General features: G+C 29.9%; 1 protein-coding gene across 3 annotated transcripts in view; it reads right to left on the minus strand.

Annotated features, from left to right (window-relative positions):
• The window catches only part of LOC107168580 (nucleolysin TIAR), a 392,636-nt gene extending 374,531 nt beyond the window's left edge, over positions 1-18,105 (minus strand). The window contains exon 1 of one of the 3 annotated variants that reach the window (XM_089218763.1): positions 16,831-18,105. In XM_089218763.1, the coding sequence (XP_089074889.1) occupies positions 16,831-17,049 (219 nt within the window). In that variant the 5' untranslated portion in view covers positions 17,050-18,105. The remainder of the gene's footprint in view (positions 1-16,830) is intronic. The other 2 variants (XM_089218762.1, XM_089218764.1) reach the window with 2 other exon arrangements.
• Between the last annotated feature and the right edge of the window lie 5,435 nt (positions 18,106-23,540).

Consider the following 23,540-nt stretch of genomic DNA (forward strand, 5'->3'; position numbering starts at 1 on the left):
GTTCTGGTTCATAATATTACAGTGTGCAAAATAAAACATGTATCATGTTTATCGCTAACAGTATTGTTTGACGGAACTCTATGCTCGTTTCAGCAAAACCGTTGCTTGTAACCATTGTTTTGGTATACAACTTATAATTGAGTACTTTATTGTCCTGAGTACAACTATAGATTTCTGTTTTTACTTACAATACATTTTATGAAGATAAAGGGATTTAAACAGGACAATATTATTCTAAAGATGGCACTAAAAGCGTCTCGTTTGATTTTTTTGGTGATACGATGTTAATAAAGAGACGATTTTGCCTAAACGGGAGGCATATAGTCAATATACAGTAACAAATAACAATACATATAACCATTGGTATTCTTAAAAATTCTAAAAATAAAATATTTAAAATTCATAATACTAACATTATATGAAAGAAGAATGGACATGGAATGAATCGTGTGGAAGATTGGTGAATCACCTGTGAATTTGAACGAACTGAACGTGCCAAAATAACCTATATATGCATTGTATGTGACAACGAACTTGCTTGTAAATAAAATAACATAGCATTGTATGTGACAACAAATTTTTGTTTGTAAATAAAATACTATATTTTACGGTATTCCTCAACATGTCTGCTTCAGCATTATTTGATTAAATTGATTTTAATTTTATATTAAAGTCGCAAATATCGGTATGTAACCGACGACTATTTCGACTATTCATTAGGTACCTATGTTACGATGGCAATTTAACACTATTTTTTTATTTCCAATCCATTTGCTTCCGTGACACCAATTAAGACCTTATTATAAGCGAACACGTACGTTTAGATAGACATTGCGAGCATCGAGTACTTAGAAAAAATAAAAGTGCACGCTTGAATGGTAGAAAATGGCCGGTAAAAATGTATCTGTAGACTCTGTATCCAACGTTTTTCACACATGCCTGTAAAGTAGATTGATTTACCATAAAATTAAATACCACATCTAAAGCTCATTTTTTTGGTGAACTTGAACGTAACAACAATTTTTTTTTTAAACCACACTCATCAAAATTTACATAATATTATAAGTATTTCGTATAAATATTTACTGTCTGCATATAAATTTTTTTGTTAATTTATAATTCCTTTTAAGTGATAACCATCAATTAAATCTATAAAAACTATTACCTAAATGGTTAAATCTATGTTTTATTAACATGCCTAAATCAATAATAACCGTTTGATATTATGATAAATAAAATAAAATATTATATATAAATATAATACTATGATGTCAGTTTTTTTCATAATGATTACTATTATTTCAAATGATAAAAATCGTGATGTTACATAATACAAAATATGAATTAAATTTGTTTAGTATGAATAAATATATTTATAGTTTTCATGTTCAATAAAACAAGTGTCAAAAGAATATTATATATAACAAAAAAATTTATATTTTGTGAAAGAATAAATACATCATCATTTTACATTTTAAAAACATTTAATTTTTATTATTATTATTATTATTTTTTTAACTACAATTATTGTATAAGATTTTTCTGATATTATATTCAGAATTTTATTATATCATCTGTACTCATATTCAAATTATTACGATTTCTGAAATAATTATTTTTCTTTTCTATTGTGTGATAAATATATTAATCATAATTTGAATAACTTCCACATTTTATGATTAAAAAAATATATAATAATTGTATAATATAATAGGTACATACATGAATCATGTGATAATTAATTTAAGTATAAGTACCTCTGAAACTCAGCAGGTACAAATAATTCAAACCGCTTTGGTGATAGTAATAAGGGATTTTTTTTTAAATGTTTTTTGTTGTATATTATTTTTAAACAATATTATTTTGTTTTACTTTGATACCTAATTATTTAATAGTTCACGCTTATGACAGAATATTGTAAGGATATAATATGTGATTTTTTGAAATATTTACTCAATTGATTATTTAAAAACCTTGTACTGATTAATTGATGTTTTATTATTATGCATTCAATATGCACATCTGTATTAATTGATAATACTCTTTTTATTTCCACAAGGATGATGTTAGAAAAGGCTTCGTTTTTTTAAATATAATAATCTCATTTAATGTTATATGACATAATATTGAATTTTATTCAACCATAATATTATTATTATTATTATTATGTAATACAGGTTGAAGATTAGAATTCTATTAATTAATTAATTATTATTATTTATTTCATTTTTCGTTTAAAATAATATTGCTGATCAATACGCTGTATTTTAGTGAGGTAAGAATAACACGTGAAAATTATACATTAAGACTGAATATAAAAGCAAATTTACGAAGTAATATTATAAATGTAAATAATTTTTAAATTGGTGCATTGTGTATTTTCTAAAATATACTACAGTTTTATATATATATATATATAATTTAAAAAACGTAGTAGCTACCAACAAAATTGCATTTTTCAATTTAATACTCGATCGTATAACAGTCACATACACGTACAACATGATAGAACTCCTGCAAATAATTGCATAGGTACTTATACATATAAATACATTCATATACTGTAATAATATATACCATATATTTTATACGGGTATTTGAAAATATTGTTACAATTTTGATTTCGCACGTTGCTAGACAATACTCAGTTTAATAACGTTAAGCGTACGTGCATTATTACAATAACAAGGTGTACCTATATGTATAAAGTATATAAAACCTTTGCGTTTGATATTGCACACAGTGTACAAGGTTCATACACGTTATAACGATATTGTGCATTATACAACGTATTATATATTATATTAAAACGTTTTCTAAATGTAAGTCGTTCTCCAATACGGTGTTAACTTTCGGTTAAAACATCCTCTGTTGCAACTCATTTAGAAAATATCTACACCTGATGAAATTTTTTAATTCCAAATTAAAATACACTAAACCCATATTACATATATTAGCAACAATATTAACAATATTAAATTATTGGAAATTGTACAAAACATTAGGTAGAAATTATCTACCCAGATGTTTGTAAAATAACTATAAATAGTAATTTTCATAATAATCGTTATAAAACTCTTCTCAGAACAAATAAACAATCGTTAGCTATTTTGAACTCTGCGCCTACTTATGAATAGATACATACTAGAACTATAAAATATTATCTAATTATTTGAGATTTTTTTCTTATACTTTTAGATTATTTTGAGTTTGTGATATAAGATAATTTACCAAGAGTTACATAATATTTTGTAATTTAGTATATTTTTAATCTAAATTCTATTAGTTATTGGGTTGGTGTTTAAAACATAATATAATATTTTAGATAGGTAAAGTATTAAATTGTCGACTTTATTGATTTATTGGTTGAATATTAACATGTTTCTTAATGTTATGCTAGGTTGTGACGTAAAATGCGCAATAAAATACAGTACTTCAATACTTCAGTAGTAGTGTAGTATGTCAACGAGTGCTAAGAGCAGTAAACGTGATTTGAGAGAGACAGATAGACAGAAATAATAGAAGTGTGAGAGAGACATTTTCAGCTTGAAAACTAGGCAACATGCAAACAGAAACTATTGTAATGCCGTCACGGTTGCACTATGAATTCTTTCAACCGTGTTACATATATTATTGTAATATACACACCATTCGAGTTTCTTTTGAATCAAAAGTTTTGACTACCTACTTATACTATTTACAATACCTATTATTATTGATGATACCTAAGTAGTTATTCGTTACCATTGCTGCAGGTGATGTTCCACAACATTCAAGTCGAGTTTCCGAGTTCGGATGGGGCTGAACATAAATTTATAATAATTCCAATGTGGAATCGCATTCGAATACATAAATAGATACCACGCGCCAAAATTCAACTCCACCTACTATTTTATCGATGCTTATACAAGTATAATACATTAAACGTTTTTATTTGTATTTAATTCCAAGTTAGAAACAACCAGAAAATAAAATATTCTCTTAAAATATATGTAATAGTACATAAAATAAAAAAAAAAAGTAATTACCAATTACTTATTCAGCAACGACTTAAAAAAACCAATAAAAAAATCTCTATTGACGCGTTGTTTACTCGTACACATAAAATTATGAGACGAATGTCCACTGTATATATACCGTCATTGGATCATAATATACAATGTTCAAACTTCGTAGATTAGGTTATACTAAGCGTAATATATTTTATGTGTATATTTATTCTTTGTATATGTATGTAGAATACGACTGTCGAGAAAGAGAAAAGTAGTAGACGCTTGCACACGTTATTATGCGCAGTCGATTTTATGAAATAGGGCTGTTTTTAAAAACTAAACTTATTTTTTACAGCTTCATAACAAAAAATAATTTCAAATAATTACCACGTAAAACAGTTTTAAATATTTGATCGTTTATATATTACATGTACAATATATATATTATATAGGTAATAAGTACCTAATCAAATATATTATGTTTTAAATTACCTATCACTTAAAATATATGTATTTTTACATACATAAATCAGAAAAGTATGTTATAATTTTAAGCATACGTAACATGTACAGTATATATGTTGTACATAAATTCTGTTATAACAATGTTTATTTTTCATTTTTCATTGAAAATTATAGAAAATGAATCATATTTTACGTATTATTAATGTGTACAGGACATTACCGTATGGCAATATTTAAAATTTCACGAACACAAATACTGACGCGACGGCAGTATTAATCAAAAATTTTTAATCTCAGAATAATTATATAAAAAATATTAGAATGAAAACGTTTAAAAAATAGTAAATAAAACATATTTGGACAAGGCAGTTCACTGTTGTCCTGAAAACAGCAGCTAAATGCAAGTGTTGTCATAAATGTTATAATACACATATTCTGCTGTACAGTTGTAATAATACTGCGTTTCCGATCTTTTGCGATAGATGACGAAATTATGTGATAGAAAATGAGTTGACCACGATGAAATAGAACATTTTTTAAAGATTAAAATTATGTGTAATTTATTCCATCGAGTAACGGTGCAGTATATCAATTAAATTTATACAAACGAATCGGCCGTTTATAACTGTAATAGTGTAATGAACATCGCAAAATCCTATCCAAATCATATTAAGTATTTAAAGTCATAGCTTTAATATATTTAACCACTTGATCAAATCGAAATAATCTTATCTCTACAAAGCTACATTACAAACATAAGGTTCTTTACATTGTTAGGTATAAGATATCAATAGTCATATATCGTAATTCTGATATAATTTTTGTAGCTATTATATTTTCAATTTTTTTTTTTTAATTTTTATTACTCAATAATTAATTGAACGTGTAGGTATATAAAATAAGGATATAGATATGTTAGATGGATAATAATAACATAATAGTTATTCCAAATAAATAAAATCAAGCAGATGTCGCATAATACTGCTATTAGATAAGTTGTTACATTAAAATTCATAATACTAATAAGCTAGAATATAAACGAAATAGATTAGTGTGTAGTTTTTCTGTACATAAGCTATGGTTATATTTTACTTTTATCTTAAAAAAATATGATAATAGAATAAACACATACGTTATTATAAAAATATATACTTTGAATTATTTAGGTCTACTAGAAAATTATTATCGTTATGTGTTAAATTGTTAACTACGGTTAAATCAGAATATGATATACATTTAATATCGGCTTATAAAATTATGATCAATTAGATCATAAAAGTAAGTGATTTAAAACTGTTGTGTAGTTTGCAAGAAAATATTTGGAAGTTGTTTTTTGCCAATTTTACCAATAGGCTTATATAAATATGTAATATTCATTGGATGAGGATGAATACATTTTTCACCCTAAACGTTTTAACTACCAATATGAGGACTAAAATATCATGTTGAGTTGGATGAAAAAAATAGAAGGGAATTAAAATAATAATTACCATATTGTGATGTGATCGAACAGATTGAAAATTGTCGTAAAAAAAAATGTAACTGTAATAAAAAGACTTCGGAGAGTTATTCGTGACGGTGTGCGCTTGACGTGAATTTATGACTGCATTAGTCTCATTTTATCGGTATTTTGAATGTGGGTAGAGATGGTAAAAAGTAACAATATTTTGCGCACGCCTTGTGCAGTGTACGAGGGAAATACAGGGAGTGGGAGAGATTGAACTGCAGCAAAAGAGGTCACTTGCGAAATACAGTGACATTCGATTAATAAAATTCATATATAATATTAATAGTAATAACAGTAATATTATATATTACTTTTTATGAAGTGACTCGAGATTAAAAAAAAAAAAAACTATATATATAAACTAATGCGATTGAACACTGTATCATTATAATATACATATACTATCTCGAGGGCGTATCTCGGATGGCATAGTGGACAGATCCTTACATTAACTTTTTTTTTTACGTTTAGATATTTCATGAGAGTAATACTTTTTTACGAAAATCTATATATAAAATATTGTTGTTTTTATCAATTGAAAAAAACATAATTTAAGTTATTTTTTTATAATGTAGGCTACTGTGTGTAGTAGCAATAAGTTGCACTTTATTTCAATCATTTATGGCATAATATCATCCCATAATAATAAAGTGAGTTCTACACATAAGATTATCAAGATATAGACAATGTGTCTGTAATGACTGATATTGCTAGCAATCAAGCACGATATATGTAACCGTGACAACTAATACCATGGTCCATGATACTATTATAATAGTACTTATCTATATATATACATAAAGAGACTTGTCCTGGGTGATTCATCAACGCCCAGACCAAACCACTAGGTCTAGAGACTTGAAATGTTGTATAGAGGTTTCTTAAGCAATGTTGAAACGCACTAAGAAAGAATTTATTTAAATTCGCATTTTAAAGGGTTGCTCAAACTGGGATTTTGAAATTTACGATGGAAATTTTTTTATAAAATGGTTGCTATACGTATAACAACCTGGTTTATGTTTTGACAGATTTATCACTTTATTATTACAGCTACATTATTATTATTATTATTGATATTATTATTATATAATGCGTTTTCGTATACGCACATTAAGTTTATGCACGGTAACTACGTTTTTTTCTAAATATTGAAATGTATTAAAATGTATTAAAATAACAAGGTGTTTTACTTATTATCTTCGACTATTAATGCGTCTTCGTATACGCACCCCAGTCCATGTACGGTTCCTTAAGAAAATTAAAATAAAAAATTTTATATTCTTACAAATTAATAAAAAAATTATTAATACGGTTTTCGAATTATTGAACATAAATGGCACAATTGTATTATGCCCCACACTATCATTCAAATTATTGATGACGGAGGTTGTCTGTTTCGGGCAATATATTTTGTGTAATATGGCGCTCAAAATAAGGCCCAAAAAGTACGTAAAAAGATAGTAACCTATGTAATAAATCACTGAAATGATTATTCAATAATGTCACATGATAGGAATTAATTATCGTTTTTTTTTTTGCGAATACTTTAATGATATGTTAAAATGTAATACTTATGGAGGTTAATGTGAGCTGGTGGCAGCCGGAAATTATTATTGATATTTATTGAGGTATAATTCAATGGTGAACTGTATAAAAAGTTGGTTCAGAAACAAACACTCTAAAGAGATTTCATTTTAGTTCTATGAAAAACCTATCTATTGGGTATTTTAATGTTTATTTATCATATGAAGATGAATTGACTATGATCTTTATCTGACGATTATAATAACATACATTTCAGAGATGCTATTAGAGACAAGATACCGATCTTTAAGTCTTTGGGAAAAATACTAGAACAGTCTTTCAGAAAATAAACGACATCGAGTGGAGTTAGGTATACAACACGAGAATGTGAATTAAATTATTAATAAAGTATACAATTAATGCTTAGTTAATATTAAAGATACAGGTTTATTACTGGTAGGTCAATTTTCGCGACATTATAGTTTACCTCGGCTATCAAGATGTGAAGCAGTCTTACAAAATAAAGATTACCTTTGCGAGATCAATTATGATTCAAGTATTTTGGCCCAGTATATAAATTTAAATTAACATTTACTAAATAATGAACAGTCCTATGTTTATGACAAAATATTAGAGGGCATTGAAAAAAAACATTGGCCCAATCATTTTTCTTAGATGCAACTAGAAGTACTGGTAAAAAATTTGTCATAAAAGGTGACACATCTGCTGGAGACAAATAGGAGAAGAAAATTTCCCTTCGTTGGAAGGTGCGATCACTATTCTCTCAAATTTAAGCACAGTTGTTAGCTCTTTATCAGAACTTTCTTTCAGAATTTACTCAGATATAATAAATATGAAGATAAAACCTATCGAATGGTTGTGCGAGCGAGCCATCTTAATTCCAAAGAACGATAAGGTAGCCGAAATCAACGAAATTCTAATAAAGGCATTTAATGAAAAAACTATTGAATATAAATCTTTTGATTCAGTGATCCATTCGGATGATGCTGTCCATTACTCTTTAGCATTTCTTATTACTTTGAATCCTTCTGGTCTTCCATCACATAATCTTATTCTTAAAATTGGAGCACCTATAATGTTACTAAAAATCTTAACCCCCCTAAATTGTGTAACGGAACTAGATTGCAAGTTAAAGCTCTGCAAAAAAATGTAATAGAAGCTATAGTTATCACTGTGGGCAGGCACGTAGCCAGGATTTTATTTTTTTTTTTTTTTTTTGGGGGGGGGGGGGGTTGAAATAAATCGTTAATACAATTTTTATACTTAATTGATATATAAAACCTATTGCTATTAAGCCCTAATGATTTTATGTGCCGGTGCACAAAAATTTCGGGGGGGTCCAGACCCCATGGACCCCCCCCCCCTGGATACGTGCCTGACTGTGGAGGCATACAAGAGGAGACATAGTTTTAATCTCGAAAATAACATTGATTCCAACTGATTATCCCTTTGAGTTAAAAAAAATATACAATCCCACTCAAAGTTTGCTTTGCTATGACAATTAATAAGTCTCAAGGGTAATTATTGAGCATGACAGGGATTTACTTGAGAGAACAATAATAGACAGTTCAATGTTGCATGTTCTAGAGTTAGCCCTGCCAATAGTTTGGTTATTTTAGCCCCCAAAAGGCTGTACCAAAAATACTATTTATAGAAAGGTATTGATGAGATTAATAAAATATGTCAATATAAATATATTTTTTTTTTGGTTTATATAACACAATAATTTATATATTAATGTAAAACTTAATTAGTTTTAAAAGTGTTTAAAGAAACTTCTATACAATGCATCGGCAAACTAGGATCAACATATCTAAAATCATTCTGTAATAAATATAAAAACTGATAAAATAAAAGTAATAGTTGTTAACACAAAATACTCTACATGGGTGAATCCGGGTTATTCAGCTAGTATTTGCATAAAGACAAGGAGACATTTGAATTTCTGATGCTTAAAACTAATTTGAATATTGTCTTTCATATACATTTAATTTTATGATTATTATAAATTTTTTTTTTAACGTACATAACTTTAAAATGCCAATGGTTTTATACTCGTACATAACATATAAACGATAAATATGTTATGTTTTTTCTACTTATTCTTCTCACTCCCCCCCCCCCCCCCCTAAACAATGCAAGTAATGCAGACATATATGTAGAAATATGCGCGTAAAGATTGATTTTGTTCTTCGTATGTAGTAATATCCGTGGTGGCTCCAAAACGTATGCGTTATCGTGGTTCAAAACGAGTTAACAACGTGATACCACCGTGACGAGGGTTTGTGCATGAATTATCTAGAAATATTTTCATTCATCTATATTATTGTTCTGTAAAACATTGCTTTTGCATTCCAGTGGACTTTTTAATTAGTAAAATGCGTTTAAGACTATCTGCGCGTTAAACAATATACTGATTTCAGACTGGGGTACATAATAATGATATTTTTGTTTGGTAAATGCATGCTGATATCCTTTGGTAGGTACAAAAAAAAAATTATTAGTTTTTTCGTAACCATTTTAATATTGCTTATAGAATGTTTAATGTTATTGCTTTTTTTAGACAATAACGAACATATTTTGAATAACTTTAGAATACCTTAAAATATGTACCTAATTATTAATAAAGTTTATTTTATATACAAATTTAAATGTTTGCATTAGGTATATACAGTTTGTTTAGACAATTATAGTAGTATGTACATTGTCTTTGGTAATGGGTATAGGTTTCTGTCATATTTTACTAGAAAATGTTAGGAAAAGCTTGTGCTGAAAAACAAATTATAAATATCAGATTGGATATTGGTTTTGGAATTGGTAATATGTAAGCTCAAATAGAAAAAAAAATCATTTACTCAAACCTATAACTCATAGTATTATTAATTAATATTTCAAAAATATGATTACGTTGTTTAGAATGCGTGTAAAATTTTAATGATGTCTGTCAGGTGTGCAGTTTTGATTGCTTATGTTACATCGCTGTCATTTATTATTTTTTTTCTCTTTTGTACGATGAATTATACTATGTAACATAATATATGGATATATTTTTGTCTATAAATACGTTTCTTTATTTCTCGCTGCAGAATGAACCGAAAGGTAACAATTTGGAATGACTTGAGTTCTTCGCTACCGGACTTTATATTATCTGGCGCAATAAATATAGGTTTATTATTTCTCTTACAATACTTCACTATGATTGAAGTAAACCATTTGGTTTAATTTGAATAGGATTCTACAATGATATTGAATACCATGAGCGACGATGATGGTCTATACCAAAAAATATAATATCATGAATTTGCGTTATTATAAATCATAAATAATGATTTATTTGTATGTATAAATATATTATAATATGCATAACGATATATTTGTGTAGGTAAACCAATTTAAAATTTAAAACAATTTTGGAATTATTATTTAAACAAAAAAACCGACAATTCATAATTATTATAGAGTCCGAATGTACGTAAGAGTAACATTGGTATTTTCGTGCAACTTCACATTGTGTACTGATTTTGTGCATTTATACAGAATTGTATTATAATATGTGTCATACATTTCAAAGCGTTTTTGTCAGTCGGACGCTGATAATTAGATAATAGATACCATATTATAACGAACAGTGCTTTTGAAAGTTATTACATTGGGTCTTGTTAAAAAAAAAAATATAAGAATAGTAATGTTACCTGAATACTATTTTCTTCAACTTCGAATGATAAAGTTTTCCAACCAGACAATTTTTTTTCATGAATTCACTTTCGAGAATACATATTTATTATTATTACCACTGTCGTTCCCGTCTTCTTTCTCTTCTTCATCTAAACAACCATCTTCATCACCGTCTATCACGCTGAACGGACAGCTAACTACAACTGTACAAATCCGGCCGAGTTTCCTAAGAGTAGTGCTCTTTTGTTAATGGACTGTGCAGTACGCCCTCATTACGGCTTCTTCTAATGAGTCGACGATAGAAATAAATTTTACTCGAAAAGAACATAAATCTATTCATCACCACAACAAAACGACAACGACGACATCAACAACAACCAGTACGCGCGCATATGCACACACATATACCACTGTACACGTTCGTTGTATAAATACCACTAGAAAAACATATTTTACATTTTCGATCATACTAAATCGGTACAAAAGCATTAATTCGTGACTAAATGATAACATAATATCTGACGTGTAATTTTACATTATTATATTTTCACTAATCATATATGTACGTATTTTTTTTAAATGCTTCTACTATTTTTAGGGAATTCAACCGATTAATTTTGTTTGTAATTTTTCATAGAACTTGAATCAAAACTTGGCAAAAAAATATATATATGTATATATACATAATATCGCGGTGGTGCTAAATAATATTCAAAATTCTGTAATAGTCTATATATTATAATTTGTGATAATTTAAAATTTGTTTGAGCTATACATATACTGTCTGCATTAGATTGTAATACTAACTGTCAGAGACAAACAAACGATTTTTTTGGCATTTGTTTTTTTTATGGTCTAAGTTTTTCTGACACGTAAATCGACCAACCAACAGATTTTCGGTTCACTCAGGCGTGTAGGCTACGCGTATTGCAAAACTCCGTTTGATATTAACCATGTATGGACTTTTCGTAAACGCACTACTATTATGCAGACGAGGTACTTCTATTTTTTTTTCCGGCAATCATAGCTCCTCGAAACCCTATTATTTTTATTTTTGAACAAAGAAAACTTCTTCATGGGAAAGACAATAGAGAAATTCTTACCTACGGAAATGTGCACTAAAGCGCGTTCAATTTTAACGTCCCAACTTTGACGATGAAAGTATAATCGTATATTCTAGTATTATTTTCTCTAAAATATATCAGTTACACATAATATATCACATTACAATTTACAGATAACGTCAAATTTCTAAGAAATAAATCATTAAATAAAAAGACTTTGACATCGTCATTAAACTATTTTCGCTTCATTCTAAAACATTTATTAGTACCTATCTTGTCATCAAAATGTTTCTTTGAAAATAGTTTGTAATTAAACTTGAAACATATTTGAGTTGGTAACTTCTTAACTTATTACTTAAAATAAGAGTTGCAAGTTAAGTAAAAATCCAAAGCCATAAAGTGTATAAACTATCAACCCATAGCGTATGGAATGAACGACGTTCATAAAATAAACATAATTCAATGTAAAAAATTCGAAATAAAAATATTAAAGATCTACTTTCCTGGTGGTTGAAAAATCTTTATAATTACTGATGAAAATAAATGAAGGAGAACAACACTTTTCTTAGTCATATACGAGATACGACGTACTAGATATGTAATCAATAAGTTATATAGCCATATACTAGTTATACTATATACATATTATCATAAATTATAATGCTTTCGAAACAAATTAGTGTAACAATTTTGAATTATCTGAGTGTTTTGTGTAATTTTTTTTTTCAACTTCCAACACACTTATGTTTTAAATGCAGCTAGCCTCTGTATTGCCATTAAAAAAAATTAAATTAAATCCCAATCAACGTCTGGGACGCGTTTTGATCCTCGCTTCGTTTATTCGGTCGTTAGCTGGACTAATCCGGCCGGCAGACAATACCATCAAACGGTATTCGTTTTTGTGTTAAAACTAAACTAGAACGAATTATAGTAGTAAATAGTAATGGTATTAATGCAGAATATTACATACACACCCGACCGTGGACCGATACAAGAGCGTTGCCGGTCGCCCGGTCGTATACACTCGGTCGACTTGGGTCGGGTGATGTGTGGCGTGGGGGTGAAAATCAAACTAGGGCGTCCGGAAATAGCGTGATTTTCAATTAATCCACCGGCGATCGTCTCTGATACGGCATTGGAGAGCAAGGTTAAAGTAAACACCCCAGCCAGATTTACGTGCGCACACACACACACACACACACACACACACACACACACGCATACACATCTAAGAGTAATTGAAATGACATTTGACTTTCTGCAGTGTCTGTTATTAGAGCGGCAATCTGCAATCAGTGTGATCACTGGTGATAGATGTGGGTGTGTGTGTGTGTGTGTGTACAATTTTGAAAGAGGTAATTTTTTTTTTTTACATCATGTCTCGATCGTTAGATGCGCTGGAAAATTGTTCGTATTTTTCGTTTGTGTTGATTCGTTACATCCGGAATCAAATAACTTTTTTGTCGATAAAATAATAAAATAACATGCGATGGTTCACAGCGAGTTTGAACTATTATATTATAGTCCTTAAATTTGACTCATCATGCATTTAAGAGATTTAAAATAATATTATATACGATTCTACCGTAGTACAGTATAACAATGATATCGCCTACTCGAAATAAAATCGTTTTATGATCACTAATTTGTGGGTGGTTAACCGAAATTAATCATTTAACCAAGACTATCCTTTGTGTACCTTTTTCTAATATCTACCACCTGCGTATAACGCTGAGCACATCGTAATTATTTGAATACACGCCAACACACATACAGATACAGCTCTCTCTTTTAATCACTGGAGAAGCTTCTGCTGTGTGTAGCTTTAACACATCAACATAGACGGGACCTAAAACCCTAGTTGATTTGCAATAAATCCCACCAAAGTTGGCTTCTAACATTGATGAAGAAACAGTGTTTTTTTTTTTTTGTGACTCTTGGCTACTGTAATCCTTGTAGGGCGATAGCGATGGTTAATAAAGTCTGAAATATGAAAAAAAAAAATAACCACCACTGACCCATGAATTATATTATGTTATTATGAATGAACCTGTTTACGTTGTAGACGTATTTTTGTTACTGATCAAAATATTAATATAGTACGGTACAACAAACATCGAAAAGGTTGAAGATGTTTGTGCAGTTCATTACAATGATTGCAAAACTTTTTTCCTCCATATATAAATACGACATCCATCAAAGGACCGGGTTTGCGGAAAATGATTGCAAAGTGAAAAGAAATTCATGTTCTGACGAAGGTAAGGAATCGGTATTATTATTATTATGTTTCCACAAAACACCCGATATATTTTGAAGTTCAGATAGGTATTGGTATTTTACTAATGTGCTTACCAATTTCAATAGGAGGGGCACGTCAAGTAATATTTTAAAAATATTGCGTTTTATTTTTTTTTATTTTATCGCGTACAACTATCGTTGGGTTCTTATATAATATTATACCCGAGTTCAACTTTGACGTAGGACCGAAACAGAAAATTGTTACCATCCGTCATGCTTCCAGATAATACATTTTTTTTTCTTTAGGAAACGATTAAACGACCTTTCTGTTATATATTAATATTCAAATTCAAATCGTTATAATTTATATGTAGGCACTATCATCAATACGTAAATAAATTTCTGATTTTACGTGACTCGTCTATTACACTCAAGAAAAGAAGCACATAATATTTGTTTCATAAGTTGTAAAAAGTTTGTCATTTAACATTATACTCAAAATAATATAAGATTAATATTATGATGCATAATTATAGTATTTTAAATATTTTTATCACGATAAAATATATGTTTAAACTTATTTTTTTGTCAGTTTTTGTATAATAATCAGGATTTATAAACGAAAACATTTTTTCCTATTAAAATTTCAGTTTTAATTACCAGTATCGATTTTTGTTCATTTAATTTTCAAATTTGATATCGATTTTGGTGTCAATGGTTTTAAACTTTTAACTGGTATTCAAAATTGCTAACCAATATCGGTTTCAAACCCTGAATCAACAACATTTAAGATGTAATATTGTAGTGATAGATATCATAAAGTGCGCCATGATACCACTGAACCATAAATGAACACGTCATGGTACACCTAACTACTAAAATTGAAATTTAAAATTTACATAATATAATACAGGTCAGAGAATTTTTAATTATTGTTCATATTACAATTGAGAAAAATACGAGTTAAAGAGATAAGAACAGTGGGTAGATCGTGCTATCAAATTGTGTTTCCATGTTTAATCAGTAACATGAGTTGAAACAATGGATGAGTGAAACAATAATATTATTTTTTTTTCACGTTAGATAATTATTTTGTTTTCAAATTTTTGCATTTTTATATGCAACGCATATTTGATTTTTTTTCCATAAAGTATAACATATAACCTAACCTTTATGTATTTAAAGAAATAGTGATTAAGTTTTTTTTTTATACCTATAACTAGAAAAAAATTTGTCTATGACCATTCAACTTGTCACAAGCAGAAATATATGTATTTTTAAAAGAAAAAAAAAATTGTGATTTCATTATAGGTAATCAAAAGTTGTACAGACACTGCAGAACCACTTGTACTTAAATGTCTTGAAACAGACTATGGAAAGTAGTATCATAGCCTTTTGTCTAAATATAAGTCTTTTAAAACTACGGCTATTTTATTATAAATTCATGAAACTATTTAATTGCAATAATCCTTTAATGTTAATAAAAAATATTCTGAAAATGTTTTTTATGCCTGTAATATTTTTTTTCTGAAAGAGCAATTTTGAAATTTGATAGTTTAGTGAGTGATGAATCAAAGAAAATATGATGTTAATTTAGAGTAATCGTACACCTCATTTAGAAAATATAAGTTCTTTGAAGTTAATCTTACTTGCAAGCAGTGTTGCCACTATATAAAAGAACGTGATAACAAAGACGTTGAAATTCAAGGTACTATGAATGATTTATTTAGGGAGAACCATATACAAATATTTACGAATATTTAAGTATTATGGATCGAATCGCTTCAACCAGGAATCAACCGCAATTATTTTACGAAATTCTATTTTATTTTGTTTCCGTATAAGTTATTTTTGCAAAATATAAACATGATACACTTGGGTATACCTACCTACAATAAAAAAATTAAATATTTAAATCTTTACTCAGATTAATATTGCAACGCTACTTTTAAAAGTGGGTAGATACTCTAATTCTGACTTTTCTCCGTGATCTATTAAGATGGGATTTTCTCGTTTTTTTTTTTTCCATTCCACTAAAGTGACCATACAATATTGAACTTGTCAACTTGTCCATAAGGTGGTTAATTTTTCTTACAACGTTTATCTACTATGAATATGATACGAGTTATGCCAATTAAACATCAATTTGTACCTTAGCCAGGACGGTTACAGAATCGCTTATCGGTTAAATATAAATCACTCGCACATTATGATGTCGTAACACCTTCGAATGGCAACGGAATTATCTGTTTTAATGTCAATGTGCCCAATTGTTACTGTGGTAAGACTTAAATGTAATTTACTCGGTATCTACAAAACCTATATGAAATTCAAATGGACGTACCTTAAGTCCAGCTGCTGCGTTTCCGTTCACGATGGCTGTGGCTGATGGACTGACTGAGTTTGGATTGCCACCGTTGGAAAGCGTGGCCACAGCAGCTGCAGCTGCGGCCGCGGCGGCTGCTGCGGCTGCCGACCCACCACCGGCAGAGGCAGAGGGTTGCGCTGGGCAAGCAATGTGATTGCCGTAGTTGGCGGGCATCGAAAACGGCACGAATAGCATCTGTTGGTGCGACAACTGGTGCTGGTGTTGATTGGCGGCCAAGGCAGTGGCGACACGACAGTGACAGAGACCGTCCGCCAGTTGGGGCTGGTGGTGGTGATGTTGGTTCAGTGCCGTGCCTGTGGCCCGAAACGAAAGCTGCTGTGGCTGAGGATACGGTAACGTTCTGACTGCCAGTCTGCAGTTACCACGAAATCGTAAGGGTCCGATCGACGGACGTATTGGCTGGTGATGATCCACCGGAAAAGCGTAACAAGTGCACTGCGACGGCGGTAGCGGCGCGTTTAGTGACTGTGGAGTCAGCTGAACCGTGAAGTTTTCAACGACTGCGGTGGTGGCGGCAACGGACACGCCGGTTTGATGGAGATGCTGCTGCTGATGCTGCTGCTGGTGGTGGTGGTGATGGTGATCACTGATGTCGCACAAGTCACAACCAGTGGGGGCAGTGGAGGTAGCGATCACGTGTTGTTCCTGTTGTTGCACACTGCGGTGGTCGTGGTAACCGATCACCAAACGCCTACTGCGATGAGTCTGCGCGGTATCGGTCGGTATGACGGCACTCGTGATACCTGCACTGGTTGCACCGGCGAACGGATCCAACGACCCTTTCAACGTTATTATGCCGTCCGTGGCTATAGACGGTTAAGTCATGTCCCTCGAGCGTGTACGCGTATGTCGGTTTGGTGGGTAGTATCGGTGATGGATATAGAGCGAGTTTGTGAGGGTGTGATTGCTTGAAGGAGTGTAAAGAGAGACGGACACTGAGTTTAAAAAAATATCGACGTTTTCAGAGAGATAATATAGATGTAAAAGAGCTTTGGCGAGTGGGAGACGTCAGGCGGGCGAACGAACGAAACGACAACCGGAATCGGAACGACAAACGATAAATAAACGGAAAATAAAAAAAATCGTCCGCGGCGACACGCAGACACGTGGGGGCGTCGTATTTCGTTGATAACACACTGTCGGCGGCGGCGTACACTGAGCGCGAACCGTCGGAGGCGGCGGCGGCGGCGGTGGCGTCGTATACGGCGGAGATTGCACAGCGTGTTTTCGCTTCGGTATAATGAGCAGGACTACTACCACCGCTCGCCGTCGGAACGGCGCAAAGGGGGTGTTGGTGGCTGCTGCCGATCAGACCCGTCAGAGAGCGCCTACGGACCCTTTTTTTTTTTTATCTCTCGCGCCCGTCAATGGGAATTGCCTGCGTTACGTGTACATTATGCGAGCGTGTTTTCAGCTCACTCTTTCGCCGTAAAGACCACGATGTTACAATGTGGCTAACTATTTCTATATCTAGGTATCCCGTTGGTTGTTACCTGCAGCTACGTAGGTGTATTGGCTATACATGTGGATGAAGCCGTATATATGTGGTTAAATGGACCGATGGAAATATCGACACAATAATATTGTCGAAAGGAGATTGACTTTTTATATCATTATCTAACGCGTAGGTGGTACTATTATTTCTCAATATTAGATAATATGATGTTTATCGTATTTTTATACTAGTTAGTGATTTGTAAACTTACAGAGACAATCGAACAACGTTGTCATTTTATGCCTGATGATCGATTGTGTAAGTTTTTGTGCAACATCAAAGTACACTCAGTTGTAAATAAAAAAAAATATGTTTTTTCAACTGAATCATTTCATAGTACGAGTAACTATAATATATTCGTTAGGTTTGACATATTTCGCAAGATCATAATATTAAAAAAATTTCATATTCGTACTTTGCACTCATATTTTAATAAGTACCTTACAATAGAATCGAGTTTACACATATTTTTTAAATAAAAATTAAGACATTAATTTTAAACTACCTACCGCAGTAATTGATACGATACTAATTATTATAATTATTAATTTCAGATTAAATTTTTAAAAGAATCTCAAGCTACGATTTATAAATGTTAATTGATCTTATTAAGATTAATGAATTTCTACTAATTGTATCTTGTACCACTAGCACCTAGCCGATACCATAAATTCTCAAACACGCGTTCGATATTTGCTGCAGCTTTTGTAGGTATTCATTATGACCAAAATAACTAAAATACACATAACGAATTCCCATAACACTTTTAGTAAATTTTTGTTTAGATAAGAAATATCATCGTCATTATAATATTATCTATATTTTTAAATTCTGAACGGAACGAGGAATTTACGGGTTTTACAATAATGTTTATTTCTTTTTTTTTTTTTTTTTTATTCTGTAAACATTTTTTCTCCCTCTAAATTTGCTCAAAAGTATCAAATGTAGCATCTTTTCAGAATGGTAATGTTTTTGAGCTGGTACTTTAGAGAGGTAATTTTTTTTTTACAAGCATTTAAAGTTCAAATTTTGATTAAATACGTAAAAATTACGGCAATATTCAAATTATCTTAGGTATGGAAATTCATAAAAGTTTTACTTTTCAAATCTCGGATTTTAAAATTTAATACAAAGCTCCTAACATATTTTTACGATAGTAGTTGAAAAATAAGACAGATACATGTTCACAATTTTTTACAAGCATTCAAAGTTTGAATCTTGACAACATACGTACAAATCACGAAAATTCGCAAATTATTTTAAGCTAGAAATTCATAAAAATTGTTCTTTTTAAATCTAAGATTTGAAAATTTTTAATAATCTATAATTTATCCTAGACAGATAAACCGTCTCCACTCAGAAGCGTTTTTCGTATACAATGATATAATATGATTGGATTCAAATTTAATTCCATCCATTACAATAATCCACTTGTAACCTACTGTACAGCAGAGTGACATCCACGACTAACGCGCTTTTTTAATTTTAATAGTGTCTAAATATAATATCTACAGCAGCAAACGCCATTCATAAAAAAAGTTGTTCACATATTTATTTACTTCAATACACACACGGGTACATGTTGAATAACAAATTTTATTGATGGGCTACGCAAAGTATGATTAATATAAGTTTGTATAGTCTTGATAGAAGTATGGTGTTAAACAAGGTCTAAGCTTTTCCCTGAGGGATGTTAAAAGGTTGTTTGCCATTAGTATATTTGATCCGAAAAACTCTAAGTTGTCTGAGTAATCAAAAAAATATTAGGTGTTTGGCGTATAGTTAAAATGTGTTTATACCATAAACTTTAAATTTCTTATTTTAAACGCATTAGTGGACACAAAGCTTTCTATATCATTGGTTATTAGTCGCGTGTGAGCATCGTTATTTCTTTTGGCAATTTCACAAATGCTTTTTGCTAAACTACATCGAGATCGAAATTTTTAAATTGTAAATGTACCTACAATAAAATACCCTTTTTATCGTTTTAAAATGATAAATTCATAGTGTACTTACTTGGTTTTTAAAAAATCGGAGCCATACCCCGATTTTTTTGGCATTACGATGAGAATCTAACTTCCAACTACAACCTACACAATGGCATTTTGTATATTTTTATTTGTGGGTACGAAACAATATCTATAAAAACTATGATAAAAAATAAATAAATATAAAAGAAATAATTGCGGCACTCAGTTCATCGTGACTAAATGACTTTGACCTTCGATAGAAATCATATCGTTTGATTTTATTTATATAATATATTCGTGACACTAGTGATTTAATAATATTATGATTAAACAATGCAATAGGTACTCTAAAAAATTTTCAAGCGTAAAATGTCACTTAAGTGTTATTAATAATATTAGATTGATATATATATATATATATATATATATATATATATATAGACACAAAAAATTCATCAAATATTAAAAAAAGTTAGAAAGCTATGATAATTAAAAAGCAAAATTATTTTAACATCCTGAAGATAAGGTATGGTTTTTGCACAATGTAATTCTTTATAAACCACTTTTGATATTTTAAATCACGAGTATTAATTAAATATTCTACACAAGCTACAATAAATAATGCAGTATATTATGAAATTATTGGCTGAATACTGTATGTAATAAAAAAAATTATTTGTGACCCATCAAGTCTATACATTACAATATTAATTATAACATGCTGGTAGACATTTAATTCGTTTGAACAGCTTTAACATAAAAATATTTTTAGTTAAAAATCCAGATTTTTATGTTTGGTCACAAATTGTATATTTTTCAGTATTTAATTTTTAACTAAGCATACAATAAAACTTAGATTATGAACATTTAAAATTCCTAAAACAGAATAATTTTGTTAAACAGCGTTGTTTTGAAAGAAGATTGGAATTTTAATATTTTCCAACAAGTTAGAATTTATGCCATTTAGTTATAATGGGCAAAAAGGGATAAAATATTATTATTATCTTGTATAATATTCATTTCACCATAAAAACATTAAAACTTTCAATGATTACAGTTCTTGAATCGTCAGATCTGTATTTGACTTTCGACAGTAATAAAATGTTTTAGAAATATAATTTTTCCTCAATTAAAAATAATTATCGTTGTTTAAAATTGTATGTTAATTATAAACATTTTTGAAAATTAAAAATGTTTTGTTATTTTTAATCCAAATAAATATTGTTAAACTGATATAATTCTTAAAACAGATTTATGTACAACACACATTTACAGTATTATCGGGACACCTCATTATTAGGTTTACCTATCATTTTCTTCCAGCTAACATTTTTCTATTTGATACCCAACATTTAGTCATTGTGTTTAAATATTGATTAATGTATGTTTTCACTTTATATACAGGTATTATTAAAACTATAATGATAGACTAGCAACAATCAATAAATTTACAAACCTTCACCCTTCCACCCTTTTTATAGTAAAATAAATAATGTATCTTATAGGCTGTGATTATTGTTTGTGTTCGTAATTCATAATCAAATCGATTAAAAATCAATTAATTATATAATTGAACAAATTAACTATGTGCATTATACTATTTTTTATTATTTTTTTTTTTCAATATCATCTCATCACAGAGTATCAAGGTTAATATTTTTAAGGGAAACCTCCAACTTTGTCGTACTTAAGGATGATTTTTTTCAGTGTTGTCAATGTTACTATCACAATAATATATATTTTTTAAATTTAAACAATTTTACCTACAAATATAAGCACATTTAAAAACGTATTAAGGCATTTATTAGATATCAAAACATTCCTTAAAATAAATTGTGTAACTCCCTGTATAAATGAAAATATTTCACTCAAATTCAAATATAGAATACTATTCTAAAAGCCATAATTCAAACGAAATATATTGTTACATAAACAACTTTTGGGTGAGCATACTTAGTGAATCATAATTAATAATATAGGAACACCATAAAATACTAGAATTTCAAGTCGATTCACCGATTTTATGCTGTCAAAGTTGAAAGCAATTTTATCAAGACCCAATTTTCTTCATCAAATGGATTCTGAGATCAAGTTCGACGAAGATCACGTTTCCTTCGGACTTCATCTTTAGATGTTTGATACTATTTGTGAGTAGATACGTGTTAATAGTGTTTATGGAATTTCAGTTGAGTATGTCTTAACGTATATTTGATAGGCCCCGTCATTTCCGTTCTGGCTAATCTAGTCTCGAGTTTCTTGAAGATTCTACTGACCGTCAACATATAAATAACAAAATATCAAAACTCACACTGTGTCACATACATTGTCCACGATGTCATGTTCCTTGTGAGGACTTAAAAAATATTTTTACACTTCGACGACCATTATTCTGGAGTTATCAAGGGTGTATAATGTATTTTGATGTTTTGCACCATCCATCAACCTTTAGTAAGTATAATAATATCATTAGTTGCAATATGATTGTGTAAATGTACGATTGAAGGATAAGAAGTTCAGTGCCGTAGCTAGAAATAGATGGGCCCCAGTGCAATTTAATCTGTGACCTCTTTAAAGGCACACATTGGGTGTGAATGTAGGGGGGGCTGATATAATTTATGGTACACAGATTCGTGGGAGACTTAGCCCCCCACAGTGGCACAGTCCACAACCCCACTAATAATATAATAAACTGCATTGCAATAATTTTAAATTTGTACTTATCTTTTATATTCTGACTTTTTAATTATAATACTCATATAATTAACTAAAATTTTAATCAATTTTTCTTCAATACTTTGTATAGACAAATTAATAACTAATAATAAAGTTGAAATTGTATACATGTTAATGTAATCGCTAATCTTTATTTATTTAAGCTATTAAGCGACTATACTGTACACAATATTATTATGTATTAAAAACATTTAAAAATAATTATATTATTACATGTTATTATATGGGAACTGGGAGTGCTAATATGAAGCCTGGCGGTGCTATATTATACTTAAATAACAAAGTGTTAACGGCATTATCATTACATTACGATCTTATTAAAAAAATTGTTATTAGTATAGATTCTTAATTCTTATATTATTTTATTTAAGTATGGGCCTCATACTCGTATTAGAAATTTCAACGCGGGGCCCCGGTGCAATGAACCGCCCGTACCGCGGTTTCTACGGCACTGAAGAAATTAGTGT

This window comes from Diuraphis noxia, unplaced genomic scaffold, assembly GCF_037042655.1.
Source record: "Diuraphis noxia isolate RWA-SAM2 unplaced genomic scaffold, SU_Dnox_SAM2 contig0002, whole genome shotgun sequence".
NCBI classification, from domain to species: Eukaryota; Metazoa; Arthropoda; class Insecta; order Hemiptera; family Aphididae; genus Diuraphis; species Diuraphis noxia.